This window comes from Centrocercus urophasianus, unplaced genomic scaffold, assembly GCF_019232065.1.
Source record: "Centrocercus urophasianus isolate 14NV4802_14NV808 unplaced genomic scaffold, USGS_Curo_1.0 seq_10, whole genome shotgun sequence".
In the NCBI taxonomy this organism is placed as follows: domain Eukaryota; kingdom Metazoa; phylum Chordata; class Aves; order Galliformes; family Phasianidae; genus Centrocercus; species Centrocercus urophasianus.
This window is the reverse complement of record NW_024884142.1, coordinates 16,813,880-16,840,059: the sequence shown is the minus strand read 5'-3', so window position 1 is coordinate 16,840,059 and position 26,180 is coordinate 16,813,880. Positions and strand designations below refer to the sequence as shown.

Here is a 26,180-nt window from a genome sequence, read left to right as displayed (position 1 = left end):
TAGATGTCACTGTACTTTTGAAGTCGGGAGAGAGGAGTCTCAGGCAGCACTGGTGGTGATTTCTGGTCAGCGTGTGTTTCCATTTATAGCCGTCAAAAGTTCACAAATAGAACTGTGAAGAGAGGGCAGGCAGCTGCCTCCGATAACAATAAATGCAGTTTTGGCACCACAGCAATTTGTTCAGGAGGGATTTTGGTTGCAGGCCCCATTTGCTCCCTGTTTACCCTCTCTCCCCTACAAAAGTCTCACCTTTAAAAAGCCCATGGAAATGAAGAGCTGAAGAACAGCTATGTCTCGGTAGCACCAACTGTCGTTCATGGAGATTATTAAGCAAGTAAAATGACAAATATGATAACTGTATGTGTTATGCGGAGACAGAAAGTGTACAGAACAACATTTTAAAATGGTGCTTATTGATCTTTCTTTGAAAGAGTTTGGGACTGAGCCACCCTGAAGTGTTCACGCAGAGTACGCTCTTCTAACATCAGCACATGGTACCTTGGATTTTGGAAATGCAGACAGGTTTCAATGTGTTCAGCATAAGGTAGCTGCACCTGAGCCTGGCTCAGGGCAGTGAAGCCAGGAGGAACAACAGCAGAAGAGCAGCACATCGTGATGTAATTCGCAACTCTTTATAAAACTGGCATTTGAGCACCTCACTAAATCCATAGCAGAGGCAAGACACTTGGTTCTCTTCTCCTCCTCTCAGCACATCAGTAAAAGATTCTTCTTTTAACAACAAATGAATGTAAACCTTTTCCATCAATCATTTTCCAGTTGCCTGTGTGAAAATGACAGCCAGAGCCAGGCACACTCCTTTCCACCCTGCTTGTTTCCTGACAGGCGCTGTGCTCACGCGGCCTTTGAAGCCTCGGATAGGAAGAAGAGACAGCTCAAGTAGTCAACACGCAACAGCCCCTACAGATTACGTATGAATAGCTAAAAAAACAAACAAAAAAGGCAACTTACAGCCCTCCTGCTCTGAAACTGTGTTCAGAACGAAGCAAAAGTTACAGCGGTGACAATTGTTTTCCTTTTCTCTCTCTTTTGCCTTTGTTTTCAGAAGCGTTAAGGCAGCCGGCAGCAGTGAGAGCAGGGAAGCACAACAAAGAGCCAGGCAAACCTACATGGGCTGCATTAAACAGACGGAATAAATACGTGCTTGATGTCACAGGAGTAAAAATATACCCTGCTGAGTCTCCTGGAAATGCTGGGATAAAGAGAACAAGAGGTGACACAATACACTGAGGAAAGTATCATGCTTGTCTGCTCCTCAGCAGAAATGCAAACTATCAAGAAGTTTGTATCTCCAAAATTTTCTCTGTGCAGCTCAATCTTATCTTTGTGGTGAGGGACAAACATAATGTCTATGCACCACTTAATCTCATCCAAATCTGTTACGTTGGCCGGTTGTAAAGGGGCAAATTTGTCCGTAGGGCATTAAACGAATCCCTCCAAGGAGCAGCACCTGTAATTAAGCACAGGCACGAAGGTGATCCCTGTTTTCTCCCTGGTCTTTCCCTAACCAGAGTCTTCACAGCCGTGTGGAAAACTCTATCACCTTATGACCACCATTCCCTACAGCACACAGAAAACCTACAGTACCTCCACTGTTGTTAATCTGTCCATTTGTGACAGTTTTCCATCACTGGCAAGGACCAGAGCATCTCAAATGGAAGAACTCAGCCAATTGTGCTCAGCTGGCTCTTGAGCACTGTTACAGATACCTGGAGTTCCCCATCCTTCACAGCCCTCTCCACTTCCACAGTCTTTCACTGTTTTCCTGTGTCAGCTCACCTGTGTGGACATCAAAAGCAACCACAACAGAACAACCCAAGGAAGTGGCTCTGAAGTGACTACTCATAGCAATTCCATCATGAGATCTTCAAATGAGAGCAGTCAGTCTTACAAGTGTGCTGTTTTTTTTTTTTTTCCTAATCGTTGCTGCAACAAGTTTCTAACAGTCCACACAAGAAAAAAAATTAATGTCTTCTCTTTCACTGTTTGCTACAATCTGAACAGAGGATTTTATCAGAAAAAAAGTGAAAACAAAAATACTGGGATAGGGAAGGACCTACTTGATCCGTATCTAGTGATTGGTAACTTCGTGCACTGCAGATGGTCCAAATAATAGTGAGGTGGAGCAGATTGCATCAGTGATGGGAATGTGTAGTAGGCGACTGCCTAACGCCATTTTGCTGTTCATCATATTGGTGAATACATGCAGTTATTTGGTCCTGGCCTGGTTAGGGTCAGTAGCGTAGAGGGCAATGCAACAGGAATGGGAGCAAAAAGCTGAGCATACTACAAAACACAGCACTGATTTTATGCCATCAGGAAGCACATGAAGCACTGGATGCAGGGCTGTTCCATGGCCTGGATGCTGCTGCACAAGGAACACAGAAAGGCTGACACCCTGCTATCTGCTGCACCTGATGCAGCATGAGGCTTGAGCATTAAACCTGGAAGAAGACCATGGTCTTACAAGAAATAATATAAAATAATGATGGGATTATATTTTACATGGGAATAATGGTAATTTTACTCTGGGGACCTTCTAAGACACTGTTAGTAACTTTTTATTTCCTCTTTTACTTCTCAATGGCAAACATAGTAAACAGGTGCTGAGTAAAATGCATGTACAGATGTCGCCTAAATGACCGTGTTGTTTTCAATTATTCCTCTGTACTGCAGCCACTGCTCTCTCAGCACCTGTTTTTCTTCTCAGAGCAGGGCCTAACAGGAAGCCAAGAGACAGGGGAGGCTTGTGGGGTTTTTTTTGTCAGAAAAAAACGCTGAAAATCCAAAATAGTAGCACTGTGTAAATAAACAACTGAAGCAGATGTGCCCACTTAATCTGTTCTCAGAAAAGGACACCGGCGACCATCATCACTTCTGTGTGCTGTGCTGTCACTCACTCAGCCACTGTAGGTTTGGGGTGGGTTTTTTTTGGTTTTTTTTTTGGTTTGCACATTTTCATTTCCAGCCTGACTGTGCTGCAGCCCCGGACTGCCAGCAAGAACAGCCCACAGACAGCCCCACAGTGCTGCTCCCATAAGCTGGCCGTCAGCATTCAGCAATTAGATGCATTAATTCTGCCCTTGACATGCTCAGTCGTGCCAGACACGGCTCAAAGATACCTCGCTAAGATACATGTATCAGGTAAAAAAAAAACCAAACAAAAACAACCCTGAAATTACCTCAGCAGTAAGTTCTGAGAGGTCTGATCTGGACAGGTGGCTTCTACCATGTGCTTACACCAACAAATTCCAAAAAGCTAAAAGAATAAATAAAACTAAAAACAGCCTCAGGTAGGCTCTCTCTGTCTTGCAGCTACAGGTCGAGCAGAGCGAATGTGCAGAGCTCTCCATCTCCCCTCGGGTGCCGCCCCACTGCCATCCCTACGATCCCCAGCACGTCCCACATGGCACCAACACAGCACTGCAGGTGGGAAGGACCCACAGCTGTGGGCAGGGACACCTCCCAGCTGGGCAGGTTGCCCAAAGCTTCGTGATGCACTCATCCCAAGAGGCACCAGGACCCAGCTCATGGTTTGCTGGGAAGCCATGGACAAAGGCCGCTTACCTCACAGGCGGCTGGGCACCCAGGGCAGGAGCCGGTCCTGGCAGCAGCAGGCGCACATTGCTGTGCAGCACCCACAGCTGCCGCCGTCACTCCGGCCCTCCCTGCTCACTCTGTAAATACTCACAGAGCAGGATAGCGGGCGTGGAAAGAGGGAAATGTGACGTGCACAGCAAGCCTCTGCCTTATGTGTGAGGAAGCAGCCTGACAGATCGAGTGCAAAGAACTGGGGACTCCCAGGAAAATTTTCTCCAAAGCCTGAACACATTTGAGGATAAAAACAGAAATGTATTTTTTAACATTAAGGTAAAACTGAGGCTGAGAGGCCTGAGCCTGCTATATCCCAGCAATCCATATGATTTCATTGGAAGCTATATTTCAGTAGATGTATCACTGAAAAACCCCCTCCCCATACTTGGTGGTACTGCTCACCACGCCGTCCTGCAAAGCCAGAAACAAATAAATAGCACTGACAGCATGTGGTTAACCAAACACACTAGGAAAGCACTACATGCTGACTTAGACATCTCACAGCTGGGAACAAGAAGCACCCCAGGAAAGCCAGTGCTCAGTGTGTAGGCAGCAATGAGCATTCTTCAGGTGCCTCCAAGCCGGCACCGGGAAGCCACGAGCAGGATATGAGCTGTCCTTAAGAAACCAACTCCCACTGCACCTTGCTTTCACCACCTGTCTCTGCCCACTCTTATCAAACACAAAGCCTCGACAGTGACATTACTCAGCGCTGATAAGCAATGCTAGATCTCACCCCTACCTGCGTCCCTACTTTGTAGAACAAAAGTGAAATGTCGTTACCTGCTCCAGCACCTGCCATGGAAGAGACCAACACGTTTTGCTTAAGAAAAGCCTCAAATGTGTAGCCAAGGCTTTAGTTTTCTGGGGTGGCATATTCACCCACAAAACTATTTGATCAAAGCAAGCCATTTGTTTGCCCAGGTACTTCTGTCATCTTCTATAGTTCATTTGTGAACTTCCTTTTTGTTTTTTTTTCCCCACAGAGAGTGTTACCAACAAAAACTTACAGCAAAATTCTCCATGCTGCAGGAGGCAATCTGCCTTTAAAATAAACCTGGTCAAAAAGATCACAGATCCAAATGTCAAAAAATTTTCTAAATACTGATAGCAACTCGTTAAGAGCATCTTATTTTAATAGCAAAAGTTTTTATTTCCACAGCCATAAGAGGAATCCAAAAACCACAGCACAAAGTTTTGCCATTTTGCCAGTCACTAAAACTACAATTAAAATCCCCTCTAAAACATGATCCAGCACATGAGAGATGACCTAGCGTAGCCCCTCTGACTCTCTCAAGCATTTTGGAATTTGACTTACTTTCAAATATTTTTAAATATAAATTCTAATATTGACATCACCTAAACTAATTCAAATTGGAATATTCATGCACATAATACAGCTTTTATTATTAATGTTTGTTTTACAAATGAATAAAAATTAGTTTAATACTCCTACTGCTGACAAATTATCTTCAATTAAAGTGTTGAGGTGCAGAATAATGAAAAAAGCTGTAGGTGGATGAGCTGAAAGTGAGAAAAATCTTGATATGCTGCTATTGCGCACCTATGTTTTCAAAATAAAGGGTCCATTTTCTCTGTGGGAAATACTGACCCAATCAAGTGATAGCTGTACTCTCCTGGAAACTTGCTAATTCCTGTAACAACAGCTAACAGCACTCACTTCAAGTCATATATGAATTATCATCTCAGAAACCATCCAGAATATGAATAAACAATTAGGATCTACCAGGTCATTGAGCTTTGTAGTACTGTATTATTTTCACAGAAGTAGAAATTGTGTACAAATAGTAAACACCATCAAAGCACACTTTATGCACATTAAAGGAAGTCATTACAACCCAATCCAGCAGGACAAGATGCCACCTCTGAGTTAAGGCAGCATCACAGAACCCCAGAGAAAGATTCCTAAAGGTTATTTGTAGGTTTCTTAAAAAAAGTTAGAAATCTAAATGGCAGTGAAAAAGAATCAAAGTATTCAACACTTGTATATGAGTATTTATTCTTCAGTGCTCATCTCCTATACATATTTACACATGGAATATTGCAATAAGGCAAATTTAAGGTGTTCTGCATATATGCAAGTCAGGAGGAGAAATAATACATCAGGGGTAAGAAATTGCTTCTCAGTTCACTCACAGATGCATAGCTGCGTAAGATGATTTCTTCATTTATGAGATTTCATAAAAACTAACTTGCAGATGCTACTCAAATCTAATGCACATTTGTGTTACCAATATACTCGGAGAAACTATTCTTTATTACATTTTAATGAAATATAGAATTCCAATGTAAATAACATTTCTCTGTGGGGGGGAAAAAAAGCCAACACTATTTATAAGACAGAAAACAATTTTTTATTCTTATAGAAAACAATATCAAAAGGGACAGTTCAAAGGAACCTGCAGGTAGAAAAGCCATAGAGACACAAACTGGACACAAGATTTGAAATACATATATACACAAATATACACAATGGTTTTCACCATGTTTCCAGATGAGTAGAAAATCATCTGTTGTTTCCGTCACTGCTTTTAGCTGCTACAGAACGCACTTACAGGAGGGCATTGCAGCATGTGGGGACATTCACACCACCCCACGCAGAGCATGCTGCTTCAAGCATTCAGGTTCTGGCCAAAGGAGAGCTCAAAGCAACCAGACACAAACACGGGTTGTGCTCCCCTCACACCAGTCCAAATCCATCCTCTGTTACAGTTTTACCTACAAGTAAGGCATAGTGGTTCCAGTACTACATTAAATACCGTTGAACAATTGGAAAAAAAATAATCATCACAAACTCTTTCCCAACAAGTACTTTATTAGGGAGGATAAAAAGCACTGTTCAGACAGTCCGAGTAGGTGCGGCATTCTGTGCCATCAGGCTCCTCCATCTCAAAGTCATCTGGATCTGGGGGCAGCTGGTCAGTATCTTCATCAGAGGTCGAAGGGCGCGTGAGGATTATTCGAGGTATCTTTAGGAAGAGGCAAAAGATTGCAGAGAAAATGAGTAAGATCAAGAGCAAGGAAGAGTTTAGAACTGGTGTTATGAAGGTACAGGTGATGAGCAAGAATATATGAGAGATGTAACACCACAAGCCTTTCCGAGGGGTGAACTGTTCTATGCCAAAAATCTGCAGTGATAGTTAAAGCAAAATTCAGATAAACTGCATTTTCTTCCCATTAGCTAGCTTCTAAAAAGCTTCTATAGAAAGGAAAATTTGTCTATTTTAAAACAATCTTTTATATAAGTATGAAAATATGAAAACTACACATACATATAACTTTATAAAATCTATACGCTTAAAAGCAATACAAATTAAAAATAATAAATGTTAATAATAAAAGCAGATAAAACAGTAAGTTCATGCACCTAACAGGCAAATAATAAACTGCCTCCCTTGCCAGTACTCAGAAAATTTTCAAGAAAGGCAGTAGTTCTTATGTATCTGCTAGCCCGTTCCATTTCTTCAGACCTTCTAAGAGTGCTTAATGTTGACACCATACAACTCAATTGTTGATGCATTATTTCCTTGCCATCCACCACTTGATTTGGGAAACGACACATGCACAGAGATCCACCACCTGCACACGGCCTGGCACCAGCTCACAGGCAGCTGCACCACACATAGGCACCACAACACCAACGTCAAGTCAGATTCAACGTATCATAAATGCAAACCAATTTTAAACCAGCCATATTTTTCTGTTACATTCCCATTTCTATTGAACGCTCTCATATCTCCTTTTTCTTTCTTTCCTTCCTTTCTTCCTTCTTTTGCTTAGACTAAGGAGGACACATTACTGGAAGCATTAAATAACCCTCTATAGATCAAAAGTACTGGGAAATTTTACTTCTGCCAATTTGCACAGCATTTACAAGATCTCCACCGACTGGACATTTCTCTTGATATGTTCATTGCTAAAAGATGTTTCCTCCTTAGTGACAGCCAGCTGCTTTGTGCTACAGCAAATGCATATCCTATATGGATAAGTATATATCCTATACGTACAGGTGGGTGTACTGGGTCATACTGCAGAATTCCACCACCTCAAAAAACAGAGATGAGGCCCATGCCTTATCTAAAGTTAGTTACAATGATAGACAGCACCAGCCTTTGTATTTCAATAAGAAAGCTTTTCTTTAAATATTCTGTCTCTTCTGAAACATGCTTCTTGCACACTACTTTCAAATACTACTATGGGACAAAGCTTTACACTCACAAAGTGGATTTGATTTATGTTTCTTCACAAAGAAAAGAGGAAAAAAAAAAACCAACAACCAGTGTCAGCAAGGCCTAACAAAAAATTTAAACTAGTAACATGAAGTTCTTGTGGGTATCCCACTCTACCACATCATACACATATACAGAGTTTTGATATAGCACCAAGATCCTTTGGAGACCGTTTTTTTAGGGCACTCTGACATACTCTTTATTTTAGAGATCATTCATTTGAGATACCATAAAAAATTGTCTTATTTTTCTTTTAGTTAACTAAATCTGAACGAAACATAAATCCAAGACTAACAGTATTGCCACTGGAGGAACAAATCCCACAGGATGTTCAAGTTCTGGCATGAAATCACCTTTTTCATCTCCCCATACGTTTGTTCAATACACTGCAAGCTGTATTTAGGCTTTCACAACTTCCCTGAAAACTTACCTCATTTCCTTAATAACACTCCTTTCACCCACAGTTGAAACATGTGGTCTGCAGACTGCACACCTGTAGAGCTCCTGTAGAGTTGAAGCTGAGCCCTTGGAAGGCATCCCATCCCCACCAACAGTGCAACAGACTACGATCTCCTGTTAGACATCCACCTGCCCACTGGTTCATGCTTGTGCAACACTGCTGTGGGACCTGTACTGACGGCATTCATTAAACAAGCAGCGTTGGAGGAAGTCTTCCATCTAATCTTTCATCCTGCTGTGTGTAAAAAGGAACTGGCACCAAATGACTGATCAACTTTCTATGGGGGAGGCTTCTCAGCCCAAAAAAGGCTGCAAGGGCTGGAAATCTGTGCTCCCCAGAGGAGAGAACAGAACTGGCTCATCGCTAATCCACTGCAACTCAAGTGAATCCTCCAAGCAGATGACAGCTCTCACATATACCCACCTAATGCTGTTTCAGAAACTCATCACCAAGTTTCAACAACAAACCAAATTTTCTGGTCCAAGCACAATCGTCTCCTCCATCTCTCTCTGCTTTCTGCATATCTCATCTCCTTTACTACTCTCTCTGAAACCTTTACCATTCCCAAACCCTAGCTGTTCTCTTCTCAGTGGCTAATTGATCTGATAGGATTTGGAGGAGCCCAGATTTCCTCACAACTACATCATTAGCACTAATGATCACCTGGCTGTGAGCAGTGACACCTATGAAATTGAAGACTGGAAGCAAACCCAGCTAAGAAACAGAGTTTGCTTTTTTCCAAGATTAGTTGCAGTGAAAGGAAACTCAAACCTCTACATCTAGCATCAAAAGCTGTTGATTCATGACCTTAAAAAAACAACAACAACAAAAACAAACAGATATAAGAAACCTCCCATCATACCAAAACCATCATATTGTAACCAGTGTGAGTTTTCCATCTTCTCCCAGCTGTTCCCTAGGAACCTACAGCTCTCCATCCCTACCTTCACATTCCCCCTGGCTGCAGCAAAATCATGATCTAAGCTTCATCTACTTCCTTTTTAATTCCAGTTCTGTTTTGTTTGTTTAAAAGCAAAACAAAATAAACAAACAGAAAAAAGCAGAGTAGGATAACTCAACAGCTAAATTTTCACTGTATTTCTTTGCCTTTCGTACAATTCTTTTTTCACACTCAGTGCTTCTCTTTCCAGAATCCCAGTAGGATTCCTTATGCGCTTGCTTTCAGGTTTCTGCATTTTATCTTCACTAATCACAGCTTCACCCTATTTAACTGGTAACTTTGCTTCTAGAGTTTTTTTGTTGTTTTGTGTTTTTTTTTTCCCAGACAGAACACATTTCACACACAAAAAAATGTCACAGTAAAGATGAAGCAAACTGTCTCCAGTGCCCATTACAGACAGTTCAAGACACAGATTTATAATGGGAACAAAGAAAACCTTTCCAGCATGGGCTGCTGAACTCTAAAGTCGCCTGCCTAAAGAAGGCGTGTAATTTTTATCTTCCACCAGTAATTCTTCAGAAAATGTTAATCTTGGTGTAGGAGGACAGTTTAAGCAGGATTCTGCAGTGTCCCATTGTTTTACCCCATTAGTTTTACCGAACAGTGCCTGAGCTTGCTCAAAATATTTCTGTTGAAATTGCAGAGTCCTCCTACTCACTTTCCATCATCAACTCACTATTAAGCAATTATCAATTCAAAACCATAGAAATAAGTGTTGGGTGATGGTTGTTGGTTTTTTGGTTTTTTTTTTTAAGAAAAAAAAAAAAAGTGTAATTAATTATTTTAAACCAATTACTGTTTTCCATTTCCCCCTTAAAAACATTTTCTGTGCATAAAAAGTGAATTTGAAAAGGGACACATTCTGCATCAAAACCAATGTATTCACTATAGGAATTTCTTTTGTTGCCGTGTTTGCATCTCTAAATAGCGCTTCACAACATAAACACTAGGACTTAAAACACTAAAAAGGGATGCATTCTATTTTTATTCATAATTGGTCATCGGTAAAAATCAAATTATTTCAAACACTAATTTTATGGATTATTATCCTCCACTGAAAGTTGGAGTCCTTCAACTGAAACACAGTCCACTACAACAAGCATTGAAACAAATCAGTCTAAATAAGTTGGGTCAATCAATCTGCAGTGTTGGTTGCAAAAACTAATTCATATTGACACTGGATAGGAATAAATATGCAACTGGCTATGATGTTTCAGTTGCAAGTATCTCCTTAAAGCTGAGAGCGATGGCACAAAGGCAGCCCTTGGAGAAAGCCAGAGTACACAAGGAAGATCCCAAATTTTGAAGAATAGGGATTGGAAAAGCACTTGGATTGGTCTTTTGGAAGAAAAATCAGACTTAGTTTTGACTCTAGTTCAAGCAGGTGACTATTTAATATTCCATAGCTAGAAAACATCTTTAATAGGTATGTATGCCTAATTCAGCTTCCCATATCTAAATAGTACATATACTAGAATTTTGATTGACACCAGTGCTAAGACTATTATTTGGACACTTCAGCTAGTGAAACGAGCAAAACAATCTACATGGTTGAGAGCATTTATAGGGGTTTATATAAACATGAATCATATTGTGATTTCATACTTCATTTTATTATTTTTTCATCACTGGTGACGGCAATAGTACTTCAGATTTCAACAAAAGGAAATTCAAGATTCTCACCAAACAATGAAAACTTGTCCTTGCTAGGTGCAAAAGACCGAAGTTGAAAACGACTGTATTTGCAAAAGGAACTGCCTAAATCAAGTTTCCTTCCTTGACCTGAGTGAAGGAGGGCATTCAGTCATGCCTTAACTATGTTGCATGCAGCTGGAACTTTCAATAACAAGTTTAAAAAGATGCCAAAGTATACCCAACAAGAATAGGAGAGAATGAACTGATCATTTTATCCAGGGTTCAGACAAAAGTGGTATCTCCTGTTCTTTTTAATAAAGTTTTGTCAATAAAGACAGGGACAGTACATAACAGCAGCCTTCTCCCCAAAAGAAAGCAGAGAGAAAATATAAGTTAGAGATGAAGAAAGAGGTTTAATGAAATTGTGGTATATTTGTTATGAAGAAGTAATTTCCCTTGGGCACTAGGCAAAGAAGGTAGAGTTCAGTCGAATTACTTGAAGTTTCCCAGAAAATCCTAGATATAAATGACATCATATCTGGTGAACTATATGAAAAAATATCTAAAGGAATTCATAGGACAAAGTTATACTAAGAATTAAACTGAACTACTAGATTGAAACATTTAAAGGATTTAATATAGTTCCAAGTATCCAAAGTACAGACATTTTTATGATGTCTACAGACCCAAAAACAGATCAGACAAGACGACATGATGACACACATCATTAGGTGCAAGAAGATGCTGAAACCTGTCAACAGTCTCCATTCAGTGTCAGATAAAGCTGACTGAAAAGCTTAGCCAGGGCTTGGATGAAAATATTTTGATGGAGAAAAGCTGTGCAGAACTAGTTCAATGTCTGAGTGGAAAGCAGGATATAGGTACTGTGGGAAGAAGACAGAAAAATTGAGAACTGAAAATAAACATCTCAGAATCAAGCAGTATTCCTTCTCTTAAAGTCAGCATGGGCACTACTGGCAATATTTGGTCATCTGTATCACTGATTTTTAATTTCTCAAAGTTAGACACCTCCCCTACAAAGACAGGCTGAGGGAGCTGGGCTTGTTCAGCCTGGAGAAAAGAAGGCTGCAGGATACAAAGGTGCAGCCTTTCAGAATCTAAAGGGAGCCCACAAACAGGAGGGGAATCAACTCTTTGAAAAGTTAGATAATGGCAGGACAAGGGGAAATGGCTTTAAGTTGCTGGAGGGAAGATTTAGGTTGGATGTCAGGGGGAAGTTCTTTACAGAGAGAGTGGTGAGGTGCTGGAACAGGCTGCCCAGAGAGGTTGTGGATGCCAGATTGGATGGGAGCCTGGGCAGCCTGGTCTAGTACTAAATGGAGAGGTTGGTGGCCCTGCCTGTGGCAGGGGGGTTGGAGATTCATGATCCTTGAGGTCCCTTCCAACCCAAGCCATTCTGTTATTCTGTAATAAACACACAGTATTTTACACACAGGCTGCGCATGTGGATAGTTGTAGTTCTAATCTGCTATATTTTGATGCACATTTGTATTTTAAGATTACTGTTTTAAAATCCAAAGACTCAGTTTAAGCTCGGTTAAAATATTTTTATTGCCATATTCACATACTAAAAAAAGTAAAATAAACAGATTCCATATTTTTGAGGTGTGATTAATGTAAGTGAATCAACTCTCAAAGCACAGAATGTCAAAAAGTGCCGAGCTGTAATTAAAGTTCTGGGGCTCTACTCTTCCATAAAACAATTGCAAGTTAAAACAAAGGCAATTCTGTTTTTCTCTTTGCAAAACAATGGCTCTGAGTGAAAGAAGTGTTCATTACCTGTCCAATGAATTACTGCTCGTTCATATAGTCATAAAATTCTTAAACCTGGCAGGCTTGTAGATTCTAACTTGGATTTGGCTGGACTAGTTAACAAGAAAATGAGCCTTTTAAAAGACCTTTAAGCAACTAAACCATGAAGAATAGAGAATAAACCTTAATGTGGCAGAGGCATCATCTTTCGTACTGTCAGAGTGGAAGGCTTGGAGATAGAATGGAAAATGGCAGCAAATGGCTACAGGGCCATGGCTGGCAAATGAGAGACAGCAGTATTACCACAGATAACATATGTGAAAAGGATGTTTGGGATGTTTATTAACATCCAATAAAAATAAATAGATGAAGACAGATTCCCTGCTGGAGGGCTGGAAGCAGTGATGATATGGAAGAGTGGGAGAAAGAAGAGAGGCACTGCAACAGCTCATCCAGCACACAGTTCAGCTGTTGCAGGAAAAATAACAGAAGCCCTTGACTTCTTTATCACTGTGATTTTCTCCTATCATTCCTTGGAGTAAGTGCACTCAGTTTCTCTTGAAACATAGAAATACAAAGGAAACGAACTTTCCTTGATTCCTAGAGAAGGAAAAGGTTCTGTCATGTTTTAATGATCTACTGCCATTTGTTTATCTGAATGTGCAAAGCGTGTTTTCCATAAGCAGCAAGCACTGTAAACACCTTTCAGATGACAGTTACTTAGGACAAAGATGAATTTCACCAGAGTAAAGCCAGAGGAAGATGAGACACTGACCAGTTCCCTGATGTCAGCAGGATGCTCCTGAAAAGCCCGTAATCCGTAAGACTGACGTGTCCTGCTCTAGGCTAAAAGGCAGTCATATACACAATTTTGCTACAGCACAAAGATGTTGATAAAAAACAGAAACACCAACTTTTCTCCAAAGAAGAATTTACACACTCGCTCATTTTGACAGCCGAAACATCTTCAGCCAGTTGGCTGCCTGTGGGCGCTTTGCTCTGAGATACTACCATAGTCTTGTCTGCTTGCTCCTCCCTTTGCTGCTGAAGGGCTCTGGGGAGAGGCAGGAAAACCTGCTGCATTGTTTTACCAAGAGGAACACAAGAAAAAAAAAGCAACTGCTACAAAAGATTCAGGCCACTAGCACTGTATGAATCAGCCCTACCAACATCGATTGCCCTAACTGGAAGCCTCATGTTTCCTGCCATGTGGGTTAAGACCATACAGAAACGGCTATCAAGTACAGCTGGATAGAAAAAAAAAAAAAAAAAAAAAAAGAAAAAAAAGAAACTGATGTAAGCATTCTCAATTGGAAAATAAAACTGGTCTAAATGTTTCACAAGATGATGTTGAATCAGAAGCTGCAAATAAAAAATTTCTTTAAGCAACTAAGTAAAGAAGCAATCTTTATTAGTGCATCTTAAAGACAAAACACGAAAACATAGACAGGACAAAACATCTTTGATTGGAGTCTTTTATATAACATGAACTTTCGTTTCTCACCATTAGCTGAGTTGTGGGTGGTATTGCTAGAAAAGGACAAAAAAGGCTAGGAGAAGAGGAATCAAGCAAAGCATTCCTCTGGCATTTGCTGCAAGAGACAGTTGCTGCTGCCTGAGACTTCAGTCTCAGTACAAGTGGGACGCTTTTTGACCTTATAATTCAAATATCTTCATCCTATTCCATCTTCCTAGTAAAGCTTGAATTTCAGATGTGCAGGCAGATGACTGAGTGCAGTAGGTCTTTAGATAGCTTAACTTTTTACTGAATCACATAAAAATGGATCAGAATTCTAAAAAACACTTTGGAGGCTCAGCCATTTCCTTTAGAGATGTTTAAGGTAGGGGCAATGTTGTCTGACACTAGCTAAAATATGGGCAAGCAGTCTTAGCCTGCAATGTAAGCTCTCCTTAAAGCAAAAGCATAAAAAATGAGCACCTGTAGATAGCAGCTCAACCTCTCCTTTCTAAAAGAGGAGCCCTGGGGATGATGCTCTTTCCATCAGATAGAATCCTGGCAACAAATTAAGGCGAAGGGAACAGACATCACTATTAGAGCTTCTAAACCACAGTGGTTCATATGGTCTGATCTGCTATGCTGGTGCTTGACCAGGAGCTGAGCACTTCCAGAAGTTGAATTCTGGCTGCATTGACAACCAGCAGGGACACATGGCAGGGTCACTGATCACGGGTACGCGCTCTCCTCTGACTCAGCTTGTCAAAAGTTTTGTGCCAGTCTTTACTATCTTTACTAGACAGAATTAATGACAGACAAGATGCAGTTGTTTAGCAGGATTTGTTAGTTGCTGTGGTCACTGTACTTACTGTTATGACATGGTTTAATGGCTGGAAGGGGCTGCCTTTAGACGAAGCTTCAGTAGGACCAGCATCATGTGTGTTGGGTTCTGAAATTAGGGATCCCTTTAAAAACAAAGCAACAGAAATGCAATTATTCCAAACGCTGTTCAAGGAAAGCAAGACCCTCCCTCTCAGGTGACTCTACAAACACCTAACCCTTTTGTTATATACGGCTGCACAACAAAAGCAAATAAATTTGCAATTCTTGTTCCCATTCTGCTGAACACACTGTATAACTGAACTGCTGAAATGGCCAGTTCAAGAATAAGAATGTATAACACAACATATCATCATCAAAATACCAGACTCCTGCAGTTCACCTGAATTAATTAATTCTTTCTTATCTCCCACATACACCAAGTCAGGTCTTTAAATAGATGAATGATTCTGCCATCTTGTGGGAGACAGAGAAAACAACTATTTGTAGGATAGCTGACTGAACAGTATGGAATGTATTTCTCCTTTTTTTTTTTTTTAACCTCTGTAATTAACAGACATTAGTAGATAGTATATTTCAATGACTCCAAAAATAATTATGAATTACAACCTCACAGAGGAACATGAGCAAATCTGTTGATTTTTAGGATATCTATCAAAAACTGCTCAGAAGTTAAAGGTACAATAACTAGAAATCTTGACTTTTTCCTTACGATCTGTTGATGTTAAATGAATAATGAATTACTTCATTTCTCCCTCATCTTGTTTAAAATAATAATAAAAATAGATATGAATAATCCATTTTTAAAAAGGAAAAGGCAAAATGATCCAGAATTTTACCAGGATGTGAGGGTCAAACTCAAAATCTACCTTTCCCAGCTGGTGAAAATCAAAGAGCAGGCAAGAGTGCAGAAAAAATGTGATCAGAAAAGATGGGGAGTGGAGCTGCCAGAGAGATACATTTATTACTTGGCACTGTATGCCTTCTCCAACAGTGGAGTTACTTTGAGCTGTTCTCTCCTGTCCAAAAATTACCTTGGAGAAGCAAGCAGACATAGTTTGTACTTATTTGTAAGACCAGCAATAAGCTCATCTAATATAACTAATGCAATGCCAAAAGAAAGTTTCTAAATACAATTGTGTTTGTGCTTACCAAGGCCACTAATCTCCTTTACAAATCAGCCATTGAAGTGAATATTTTATTTAGCACATTGAACACAACAATCAGAAAACCAGAATGTAATAAAAAGGAATATCAACAACAGATGTAAGTCACTCTGAAAGTAATGCCTTCTATTAGTTTCCATGGAAACTACAAGAGATACAAAAGAATACAATAACACTATTTGATAGAGCAAATTCTCAGCTACAAAACACTATTTTTCAACATTGTCACCACCATCAGCTATGCAATTTCTCCAGTGATGAATAAGAGCCTTCACGTTGCATTCATAAAAGTCTGCACAAAGGAAGGTGACCCACAGTTGCACAGCTGTAATGATGGCATTGTTGCTGGGAAAATGTTACCCAGACAGTTCATCTTTCATTGGCCTGGACAGATGGAAGCCAGAAGGCACCAAATCCGGACTATACAGTAATACAGTCCAGCCAAGATTAGCAATGTGCTGCACAGTCTTCAAATGGGGTCTGGTGTTATCAGGCTGCAAGAGAAAGGTTGTCTTTTTCTCTTGCCTGACTCTGAAAGCTTGATCCTTCAGCTTAGTTAGCACCATGATGCAGTGGTCAGAGTTGATGGTCTGAGTTCCAGGAAATCCAGAAGGATCAATCCTTTCTATTGCAAAAGACAGCAGATATCCTTTGCTTCCCCTGCCAAGTGCTACGTCTTGCACTTATTCTTTAACAGGAAATTATCATCTTCAGCCTCATATTGGTTCAGTAGTTCCTGACAAACTTGCATACAGTGTTCTTTCTATTCCTGTGTGAGCATTCATGGGATCCACCTATTGCAAACTGCAATATTCCAATGTTGCCGCCATAATTTCCAACATACTGAAGCCAATATCCAGCTCTGTATACAGTTCCCTGATCAAAATCTGCCAGATAAGTTGATAAAGGATGTTCATTTTGTGGTGTGACAGCTCTGCATGGCCATCCAGAACATGGCTTGTCTTTCACATCATTGCTGTCACTGTTGAAATGCACCACCCATCACCTCACTGTGCCCACATCCCTATTTCATCTCCATAAACATTCAGTAATAGTTGATGCATGTCAGTGGGTGCAAAGTTTCCCATGTGGAGGAATTCAGTGACACACCTTTGCTTCATATGCACTTCCATGTCTGATGCCTTTTTGTCAGAGTGCCCCTCTGCTGCCATCTGTCACGTGGCAACAAACTGTAACAGAACATTGGCAGGAAGGTTCAGTCTTTACTGTCACCCCTCCAACATCCACCTCTGATGTTGTGGGCCAAGTAATAAAATAGGAGGCACTATTTTCAGAGTAGCCTTCATAATAATTTGGGAAGTATCCGAAAAGCTAAGCCTAAATCCAGATCTCCAGCTCCCCATATCTGATTGCTTTGAATTACAGCTTACAACAAAAGAACACACTCTACATTTACAAACAAAACAACTACCTCTGCCGCTCTTTCTCCCGCTTGCATCCCAGCCACATCTGCTGGACAATCTTTTGGTAGTCGTGTAATCAAAATTCCCTGGTAACAAAAGAACACATTTCAAACCTCTCACGGTTTCTTCTACTGTTCTTAGTTGTAACAAGCAAATGGGAAGCAATTAATTTTCATGTGTTGTTCTGCTGCCTCTATTAAAGTAGAAACTAGAGTCTTAGAGTATTAGCAGGCAAAAAGGCTTTCATGATTGACTGTACACACAACAATGCACAAAAGTCATTAATTGTTTACACCATGCCATGGGGGACAGACTAAGAAACAAGGATTTATTTAAATGATAATTGAGAAGATGCAAAAAACCAGTTCTCTTAAATCAAGTTAGCTCCTAGGAATGAGCAAATAATATGGCAGAGGCAAGCGGATTGCAAACAAAGTGACACAGGTAAAAAATGCCAATGGTGTTCCTGCCATGTGGTTGTCTTTGGAAAATCATTTTTTGGAAAATCAGGTTCTCTCTTCCAAAGTCACTCCTCCAGGAGCTTTCCCATCAAAATCAACTGTCAGCTGTTGCTTTGAGAAATAAGTCGCCCATGTTTCCCCTTGTCAATTCTAATACTAAGACAACCTCAGAGGACAACCTCGGAGAGCAAACAGCAAAACACATTATCTGAATAAATAAATAAATAAAAATAAACTGCTTATCAGTCTCTTTCTAACAAGTACTAGATAAATGTTGAGTAATGAAATGCACCTCATCATTGTCTTTATATGGAGATGAGCCCTTTCCACCAGCAATGCTAATACCAAGACTCCCCATTTGACTGCACACAGTAATGGTTATCTGGAAAAGAATTATAGTTGATAAGTGGCCGGATTAATAAAAACATTGCCTATTAATTACACAAGCAATGAAAATCTATTCTCAACACCAACAGTTTTACCCCATATAAAGCTTAGCCCAGAGAGAAATTGTGCTATTCTTCAATACCAGCACACCCAAAGCTAGTCTTTACTTTCCTATAACTACAAGAATGCATTATTCCTAAAATTCAGGTTTTCACATGCCAAAACTTTATAAGGCTGTTTACTGAATGCATTTTGTTTTGTCCACAGAGTTTTCAGACTGAAAACTCTTCACTCTATGGAGAACTGCAGACCGACTTAGCCCATAAAACCCACCAATTTACTGAGCGTTCATGATAGAAACAACACTAGCATACAGTAGGAGCAAAAAGTAAACATTTTTGTGTACATTTATGAAAAAAATATTCTTTGAATCATCCCTCATCTACAGTCTGAATTATTTACTCCACTCTTTTGAGAGAGTAATTGAATTTGAGCGCTATTGTTGTAGCTTCATCAAACAGACTTTCCATGTGTGTGTTGCTGGAACAGAAGACTCAACAGTAACCACTGACTTAAAATATCAATATTTAAATATTTTTTAAAGCAGCGTACATTGTAATCCATCAGCTACTCTCTGCTTATCCTGCCAGCATTGACAAAAATTCAGTACATCTGCTCAGTAACTTAGATGAATTTTTGAATTTGTATAATGTAAAGCAAAGGCCACATAAATTAGTTTCACATTCTAAAGACGGCTTATATTCAAGAATTATTCCCTTAAGTTGTCAATTTTTCTTTAATCTATAACAATTCTTGTTACTTAATAACATGAAAATTGCTAAAACCACTATCAGGCTAAACACAAGGAATACTTTGTTGCAGAGTAGCTGACCCTGAACTTAAATCACATTTCAATTCATCACATAAAAAAAATGATTTTACTTTCACTGATTTGGTTCATCTGTGTAAGACATTTCAGGCTTGAATAATTTCAGTATTTGATAGTCAAGAATATTTCAACACAGATGTGTTTTGAAAATTGACAAATGTGCAGTTACCCTTGCATACATAACATAGTCGTTTGACATTCCTGATTTTAAAAAGCCATGAAAATACCCTGTCAGTTAAACAAAAAACACTGCCAAATTTAGCCCAGATTTACCTGCACACTCAAGAATTCACTAGTAACTGTCAGCAATGCTTTGATGACAGGACATCAGCGTGGGTGTCCCACCACGTGGGCTGTCTTTTCTGCTGCTGTATCCCCAGCATCTTGGGCTGTAGCACAACTTTGCATTTCTACTACTGCCCCTTTCCAGAGCTCATCTGGCATGTTTCCTCCTCACATCCTCCTAATGAATGCTGAGATGTGATACACTCAGAATTTCTCCATAAATATCAGCCCAAACCTTCACAGCTTTCACTGTTAAGTCTCCTGCATACTGCTATCCACTCTCAAGGGATGGAAGCTTGTCATGAGGGTCGTGTCACTGCTCCCACATCATGCATGTGCAGGTGTAGCTGACTGTCCACCTGCATGTAACTTTGGCTTGACTTACAATGGACCAAAGCTGGGTGTACAACATGAGACAGTACTGAATGGCAGCTACAGAGGGCTGCTTGTTACCTTAAGCGGAGGCTGTGTCCCATCTGCAGCTCTGGATTCCTCCAGAAACCTGCTGCTCTCTCCAGGTAAGCTGCCTTCTGAGACAGGGGCCTGCGCCTTGCTGTTTGTCCCTGGAGCAGTTTTCCCCTTCGTTGCTGACTTGTGCCTGTCTTGAAGAGCTGCTCTGGAATTTCTTTTATCTTTTAAATGAACATCGTTATCAAAGAGGCTGCCAGAAAACTTGGAAATAGGTTCCTGGGGGTTAAAGATCAAACAGGTCAGCAAAGCAACAGCACAGAGTAGAGCTATGTGACACCCAAGTGCTACATGTAAATTGGGATTTCCTCCTTTCTATCGTATTATCATTTGCTTCACTGAAGCAAACCTCTAACTTGAAAGCAAATGCACACAAAGATATTTTTGTACAACTATTTCTGTGGGCATGATTTATCTCAATGTGGGGGTGGAAGTTACAGGGACAGGATTCACACAGCATTACCCTGATGTTCACAGGCACATAGACATTACACCCCTCCCCATCCCTACCCAGCAATGTCCTTCTCTATTTGAGCTCACAGTGGTGAAAGGGAAGGGGAGTCCCAGCTTTGTTCAGCTGCACTAGTGGAAAAAAAGAAGTAATTGGATTGACTTTATTGAGATACAAGTGGCAGTGGTTGGGGGACTGCAAAGTTGGCAGCAATCCTAGAGGGTCCGGTGGATGTGCAACCTCATAGGTGCAGCATTCCAAATGCAGCTTTGACTCCTGGTCGTAGAATGTAGCTACGTTGAGGTGCAGAACAGTGAACAGATGATGTCACGCTTTGCTAAACCATGAGGGTTTGAGAAGAGAAATACACAAGAAACATTTAGATGTCATACTGAGGGACATGACTTAGTGGGAAATACTGGTGATAGGTGGATGGTTGGACTAGATGATCTTAGAGGTCTTTTTCAACCTTGGTGATTCTATGATTCTAAAACACATCCTCCCAGTCATTTAAGTTTCAAACAAGACTGTCTGCAAAATAGAATAAAATTTTCCAGTTATCAGTTTTGCTTGGCAAGGTTGCTAAAAGAGATTCGGCCATGATCCTCCAACTGTGTCTACATTTTATGGTTGCTTTATTTATATTTATCTGATTTTTTTTTCTTCTTAAATTTGATGGGTAACGTTGTATCAGATTTTCATATTACCATTGTCCTTATATCTTCTGTTGGCAGTAAAACAATGCATCAAACAAATGGCAATGCCTTTGAAAATAAACCACACAAATGCCTTTAAAGCCAAAATTACAAAGGCGGTGGCAATACCATGAGCAGCTGCACAGAAACCCCACTGGACACTTTATCTCTTAATCTATGTTGGAGCTTTCCCATAATGTCTATCTGGTCAGGATGAAAAGAAGCATCACTGACCCTCATGAGAGCAAGCAAGACATGACTGCTTCCTATTCCCACTTAAAGTTAAAAGAGAATTTGTTTAGCTTTAATTTACATTAAAAAATATGTATCATTATTTCTCTAGTGGGAGAGATTGCCTTCTGGCAGACCAGGGATGTGTAAAAGAGACCTAGATTTAGACTAGATACTAGGAAGAAATTCCTTACTGCGAGGGTGGTGAGACACTGGAACAGGTTGCCCAGTGAGGTTGTGAATGCTCCCAACTTGGAAGCATTCAAGGCCAGCTGGATGGGGCTATGAGCAGCCTGGTCTAGAGGGAGGTGTCCCTGCCTATAGCACAGGGTTGGAACTAGATGATCTTCAAGGTCCCTTCCAACCCAAACCATTCTATGATCCATCTGCACGCGGCCATGCCCTGCACACAAGGACTGGGAGCAGGGCTGGTGAAGCGGACTTAGTGTCAGCAGATGGGGCTTGGAAGGAAGGCAAGGTCCTGCCTGGCATGGGGTCAAAGGAGCAAGAGGATTCCTATAGACCTCTGGGAAAGCCTAGTGAGCAGTACCCTACAGGGCTGTGAGAGGGCAACCTCCTCTTCCAGGGCATGAATGAAAGACAGCCAAGCTGCTGGTTGAAATGCTGATGGAAATGTTGCTGATGGAAATGTGGTTGGTTGCAGGCAAGAGAAACTGCAGCATCCAGGTCTTTCAAAAACAACAGCACCCTGGGAGAGCACTGCACAAAAATACATGTGCAGTGGAGTAGTACATGTACACCCACCACTTGGGAGGCACTGAGCTGTAAGTGCTGTGAGCAATCCTGGCTCTGGGCAGCCTGGTCAAGTGGTTGGTGACCCTGCCCAGAGCAGGGGGTTGAAACTAGATGATCTTTGAGTTCCTTTTCAACCCAGGCCATTCTATGATTCTATGATGATTTTATGAACCTACTTTCTCAAAAGAGATGGAGAGATGCTGACAACTAGAGACATAAGTAGGAAAAATATCTTTAAAAAAGTATGCATCTCATCAATGAGCAAAATACAAGTCTTCATGTGCAAGCTGCATTGTACTCTTAGAAGTTAGGACCATCTAACTGCAAAGAAAAGAATAAAACGGTGAACAAAATTCTGCCCCATCTGTTACAAAACACAAGCACAGACATGAAGGTACAAGCTAGAGCTTCAGGGAGGTGGCAAATGCAGCCTCTCACAAACCCAAAGCACTCAGCCACCCAGCTCGAATGGTTTGTAGTTTCTTGGCAGACACAAAACATTCTCTCTCCCAACTTAAAGGAAACCACCTACGTCTTCATCAGGATCCTCCAGTTCTTCCGCTTCTTGCTCAGGGCTGATCCTTCCTTCCCTCCATTTCCCATTGGCAGAGCTGAGTTTGTACAAGTTACCACCATGAAAACCTTCCTTTCCTTTTAATGAGGTCCAGCGAGAGCCCTGGGAGCTCCAGTTATGGCCACTGCACAGCTTAGGAGACTTGGGAAGCCACTTAATAGAGTCCTGACAAGAAGAGGACAGAAAAAAAGAAAAAATGGACATTGTACTGATTTTAAGAAAATCACAGAAGTACATACATGCAGAAATTGTCTGGAAACTTCTGCAAGGTATTTAAGTATCTTGTTCAAACTGGGTCTCCCCTTTTTACCTTGGGATAAACCTTCAGTCCTAGAGACACTTTGCCAGTTACAAGGCAATACCGGTGATAAAAGGAGCAAACAAAGGCTGCTGACATGAGAGGAAGCCTTCAGAGACTCAAATGAGTGTGGAGCCAAGCTCAATTCCAGCATCGTAAAGAATTACATAATGAACAACAGTCTTCAATAATGCTACACCCTGCACTATGAAGAATACAAACAAGAATACTTAGACATTTTGTGACTTTCATCTCATGCCCTGGAGTTTAAAAAAATTAAAAGCAAAACCACAGCAAACGACCAAGGTCACTCCCCTCCTTTTACACTACTGATTAAATAAAGCGTGCTGTTTCTTGAGTGGTCTCAATCAAAAGCAGAACCCTAAATTGATGCATTAAAGTTGCTGATTTTCAAATTATAGTCCAGTTTTCCTCAAATATCAATTATTTATTTATATCCAGAAAACCCACTCCTCTCTGCTTCATATTGGGTTTATACACATCAAGTTGTATACACCTTAACTTCACTGAACTTCAGAAATCGTTTTTCACAATAATGCTTTGCTTTCTTTGAAGCATTAAACTTGCTTTTCAATTTCCTCAAGGTGATACAAATCCAGCAGCAGAAAGCATCCTGATACCATATCAACAGCACCATTAGCACACATGCTTCACCAAGGCAAAGAGATGGAGAAAACAAACTAATTAAGAGAGTTGTCAACGAGCTTATGGTAGGGCAATCAGAACACAGTGAACAAGTAACTGAATCGGATCTAACACTTCTCTAAGCCTCAATTTTTCCCCTTTTAAATACAAAATGGTTACATTCACAGAAACACAGATTTCTTGCTGTTATCGGCACCTCAGACGTCACAACCTCTACAAGATCTATGGCTGAGAAAGGCAGATAGGACAAGGCTGTCTGTGCTGGACATGCTGATCCATCCTCAGCTTCCAAAGCAGTTCCCGTTAGGACTCTTCTTTCACTTTTGGGTCTGGCACGGCTAAAAAAAGTAGGAAATGGAATAGCACAATGTCCCAGTGTCTCTTTGGAAACAATTACAGATTCCTCTGTGAATTTTGAAAAGATCACAGCTCAGACAAAGGATTATTTGCATTTACATTGAATCAGTGATCAGCATCTGTAAGAAATTTGCTGTTAACTCGTATTTCATCAGAGAATGGAATGCAAGAGCCAGCACAAACAATCATGAAATGTTAATGACTCCCATTCCTGCCAATCACTGAGCAGGATATCTCATGGCATTTCTTTATATTTGCCTTGAGCAAGTAAACACAGAATACCACTAAACAGAAACTTTGCTTCCCATGAATATTAACTAGGAGCATAGAAATTCTAATCAGATCATGAAACAGCATCCTAACTGAAATTGTTTGCTATTGTTTCACAGAATCACAGAATCGTATGGGCTGGAAGGGACCTCCAGAGATCATCGAGTCCAACCCTATGCCAAAGCAGGCTCCCTACACTAGGCTGCACAGGGTGGCATCCAGGCAGGTCTTGAATGTCTCCATAGAAGGAGACTCCACAACCTCCCTGGGCAGCCTGTTCCAGTGCTACGTCACCCTCACTGTGAAGAAATTCTTTCACTTTGTTTAATTTCAAGATAGTTACTGTGACACCTCCTAGCACTCAGTATATTGCCGTAAACAGCTTAAGCCCTTGTCAACTTTGAAGCTCATCAGAAAGGCATAAAATGATTTCACTCCAAATTTAAATACAGGTACGTGTGCAGTAGAAATTGCAACAGTTCAGCTACTACATACTAGATTCACACTCCAAAAATACAAGTATCTTAAATATATATATACAGTGCAGTAATTTCTTAGCTCAATCTTTATTTGAGTGAATAGTCTAGGACCATGCTTTGTGGCAAATATCTGAAGAGAGGAAAAATCAGTTCTCCTTACACACCTTAGAGGTGTTCATTGGTCTTCTCACTACCCAGGTAAAAGCAGGAAGTTTCTTCTTGTGTTTTATAAACAAGGAAGATGAGAACCAAAAGAATTTAAAGGTCAGTGTCTTAAGTCATGGTGTTTACTCTTACATTCTCTTTAAAAATAAAACAAAAGGGGAAGAGGAATATAATTCTTTTTGCTTCTTGGATACTTGGGCTGTGTTAAACGCTGGTTTTGCAGATCTAGAAGAAATGCTTGGGGAAAAAAGTATGTATGCCTCAGCATTTGTTACATTACATGGAAATATATTTTCCATTTCTTTTCATCAGTAACGACCCTTTCTTATTGGTAAACAGCTCATTTCCCTGTGATATTTAACAATTATTAATTATAATTATGTACTTAACAACAAAGCAAGTCAGATGGGCTCCCTTTTCGCCTCCTTCCCACCTGTTTTTCATGTTTTCCAAGGCAGCCTCTTCAGAACATAAATATTCCTCTGTACATACCCCTGGAGGTTAAGAGGACAAATTGTTCTCATAAAGTACAAGGTGTCCAGTCTGATAAGATCTTGCTAATAAATCCTCTACAGAATGAATTTCCTTCAGGCAACAAAGGTTTGCAAAGTCTGTGTATAACCTTAAATCATTCTGTCAAATGAAAAAGAATCTAAAACACCCTAACATTAAAAGACAAGAAATGAAAACCACCCACATTTCTTAAGTAGCATACCTACATTGATAAAGAAACAGTATGCTCACAGCAATAACCCAGTAACCAACTGCAAGTAGAAACCAATGTAAAACTGCTGGAGCTTTCAGTAAACTAGAATATTTTCATAGTAATACACCTGGGGTTTCAACTGAAAACCCTATAAACCTTGTCCAGAAACACTTTAAGTGATTAGTAAAAATGGGAAAGGGAATGTCTTTAAAGATGAATTTCCAACAACAGTAAAAAAAACACTGTTTTTCTTTGAAGTACATTACATAAGATTCAGTATTCTATTCATTGGAAAATATTTCAGAATCATTCCCTCTTCAAATTACAAAGAGCTAAAAGAGCTTTGTGTGATTCATATGAAAGGCAAATGAAAGCTAACCAAAATGCTGTAGAAACAAAGGCATACTTAACATGCTGCCTGAACAGGTTACTGAAGCAAGCCTTCAACAGGCAAACTTTGCTAGC

At 40.3% G+C, this 26,180-nt stretch overlaps 1 protein-coding gene across 3 annotated transcripts; it reads right to left on the bottom strand.

Moving 5' to 3' along the window:
* Positions 1-5,645: 5,645 nt before the first annotated feature.
* LOC122165706 lies at positions 5,646-24,481 on the bottom strand. Of its 3 annotated transcripts, XM_042828971.1 has the most exons (6): positions 22,733-24,481; positions 20,053-20,286; positions 18,331-18,420; positions 17,586-17,663; positions 15,017-15,112; positions 5,646-6,602 (listed from the first exon to the last, which is right to left on the bottom strand). In XM_042828971.1, the coding sequence occupies exons 1-6, from the start codon at positions 23,009-23,011 to the stop codon at positions 6,450-6,452; spliced, it is 930 nt and encodes a 309-aa protein (XP_042684905.1). In that variant the 5' UTR covers positions 23,012-24,481; the 3' UTR covers positions 5,646-6,449. The 3 variants fall into 3 exon arrangements, with proteins under 3 accessions (XP_042684905.1, XP_042684914.1, XP_042684922.1); XM_042828980.1 differs by lacking the exon at positions 18,331-18,420; XM_042828988.1 differs by lacking the exons at positions 17,586-17,663; positions 18,331-18,420.
* Between the last annotated feature and the right edge of the window lie 1,699 nt (positions 24,482-26,180).

Bases quoted from the DNA above. Each gene is read 5' to 3' on its own strand.
- LOC122165706 (XM_042828971.1), bottom strand. From the start codon at position 23,011: ATGTACTTCTGTGATTTTCTTAAAATCAGTACAATGTCCATTTTTTCT. The intron at 18,421-20,052 runs GTAACAAGCAGC...ATTCTTTTCCAG, and splicing joins GGACACAGCCTCCGCTTAAG to ATAACCATTACTGTGTGCAG. The intron at 15,113-17,585 runs GTAGTTGTTTTG...TTGTTTTTAAAG, and splicing joins CGGGAGAAAGAGCGGCAGAG to GGATCCCTAATTTCAGAACC.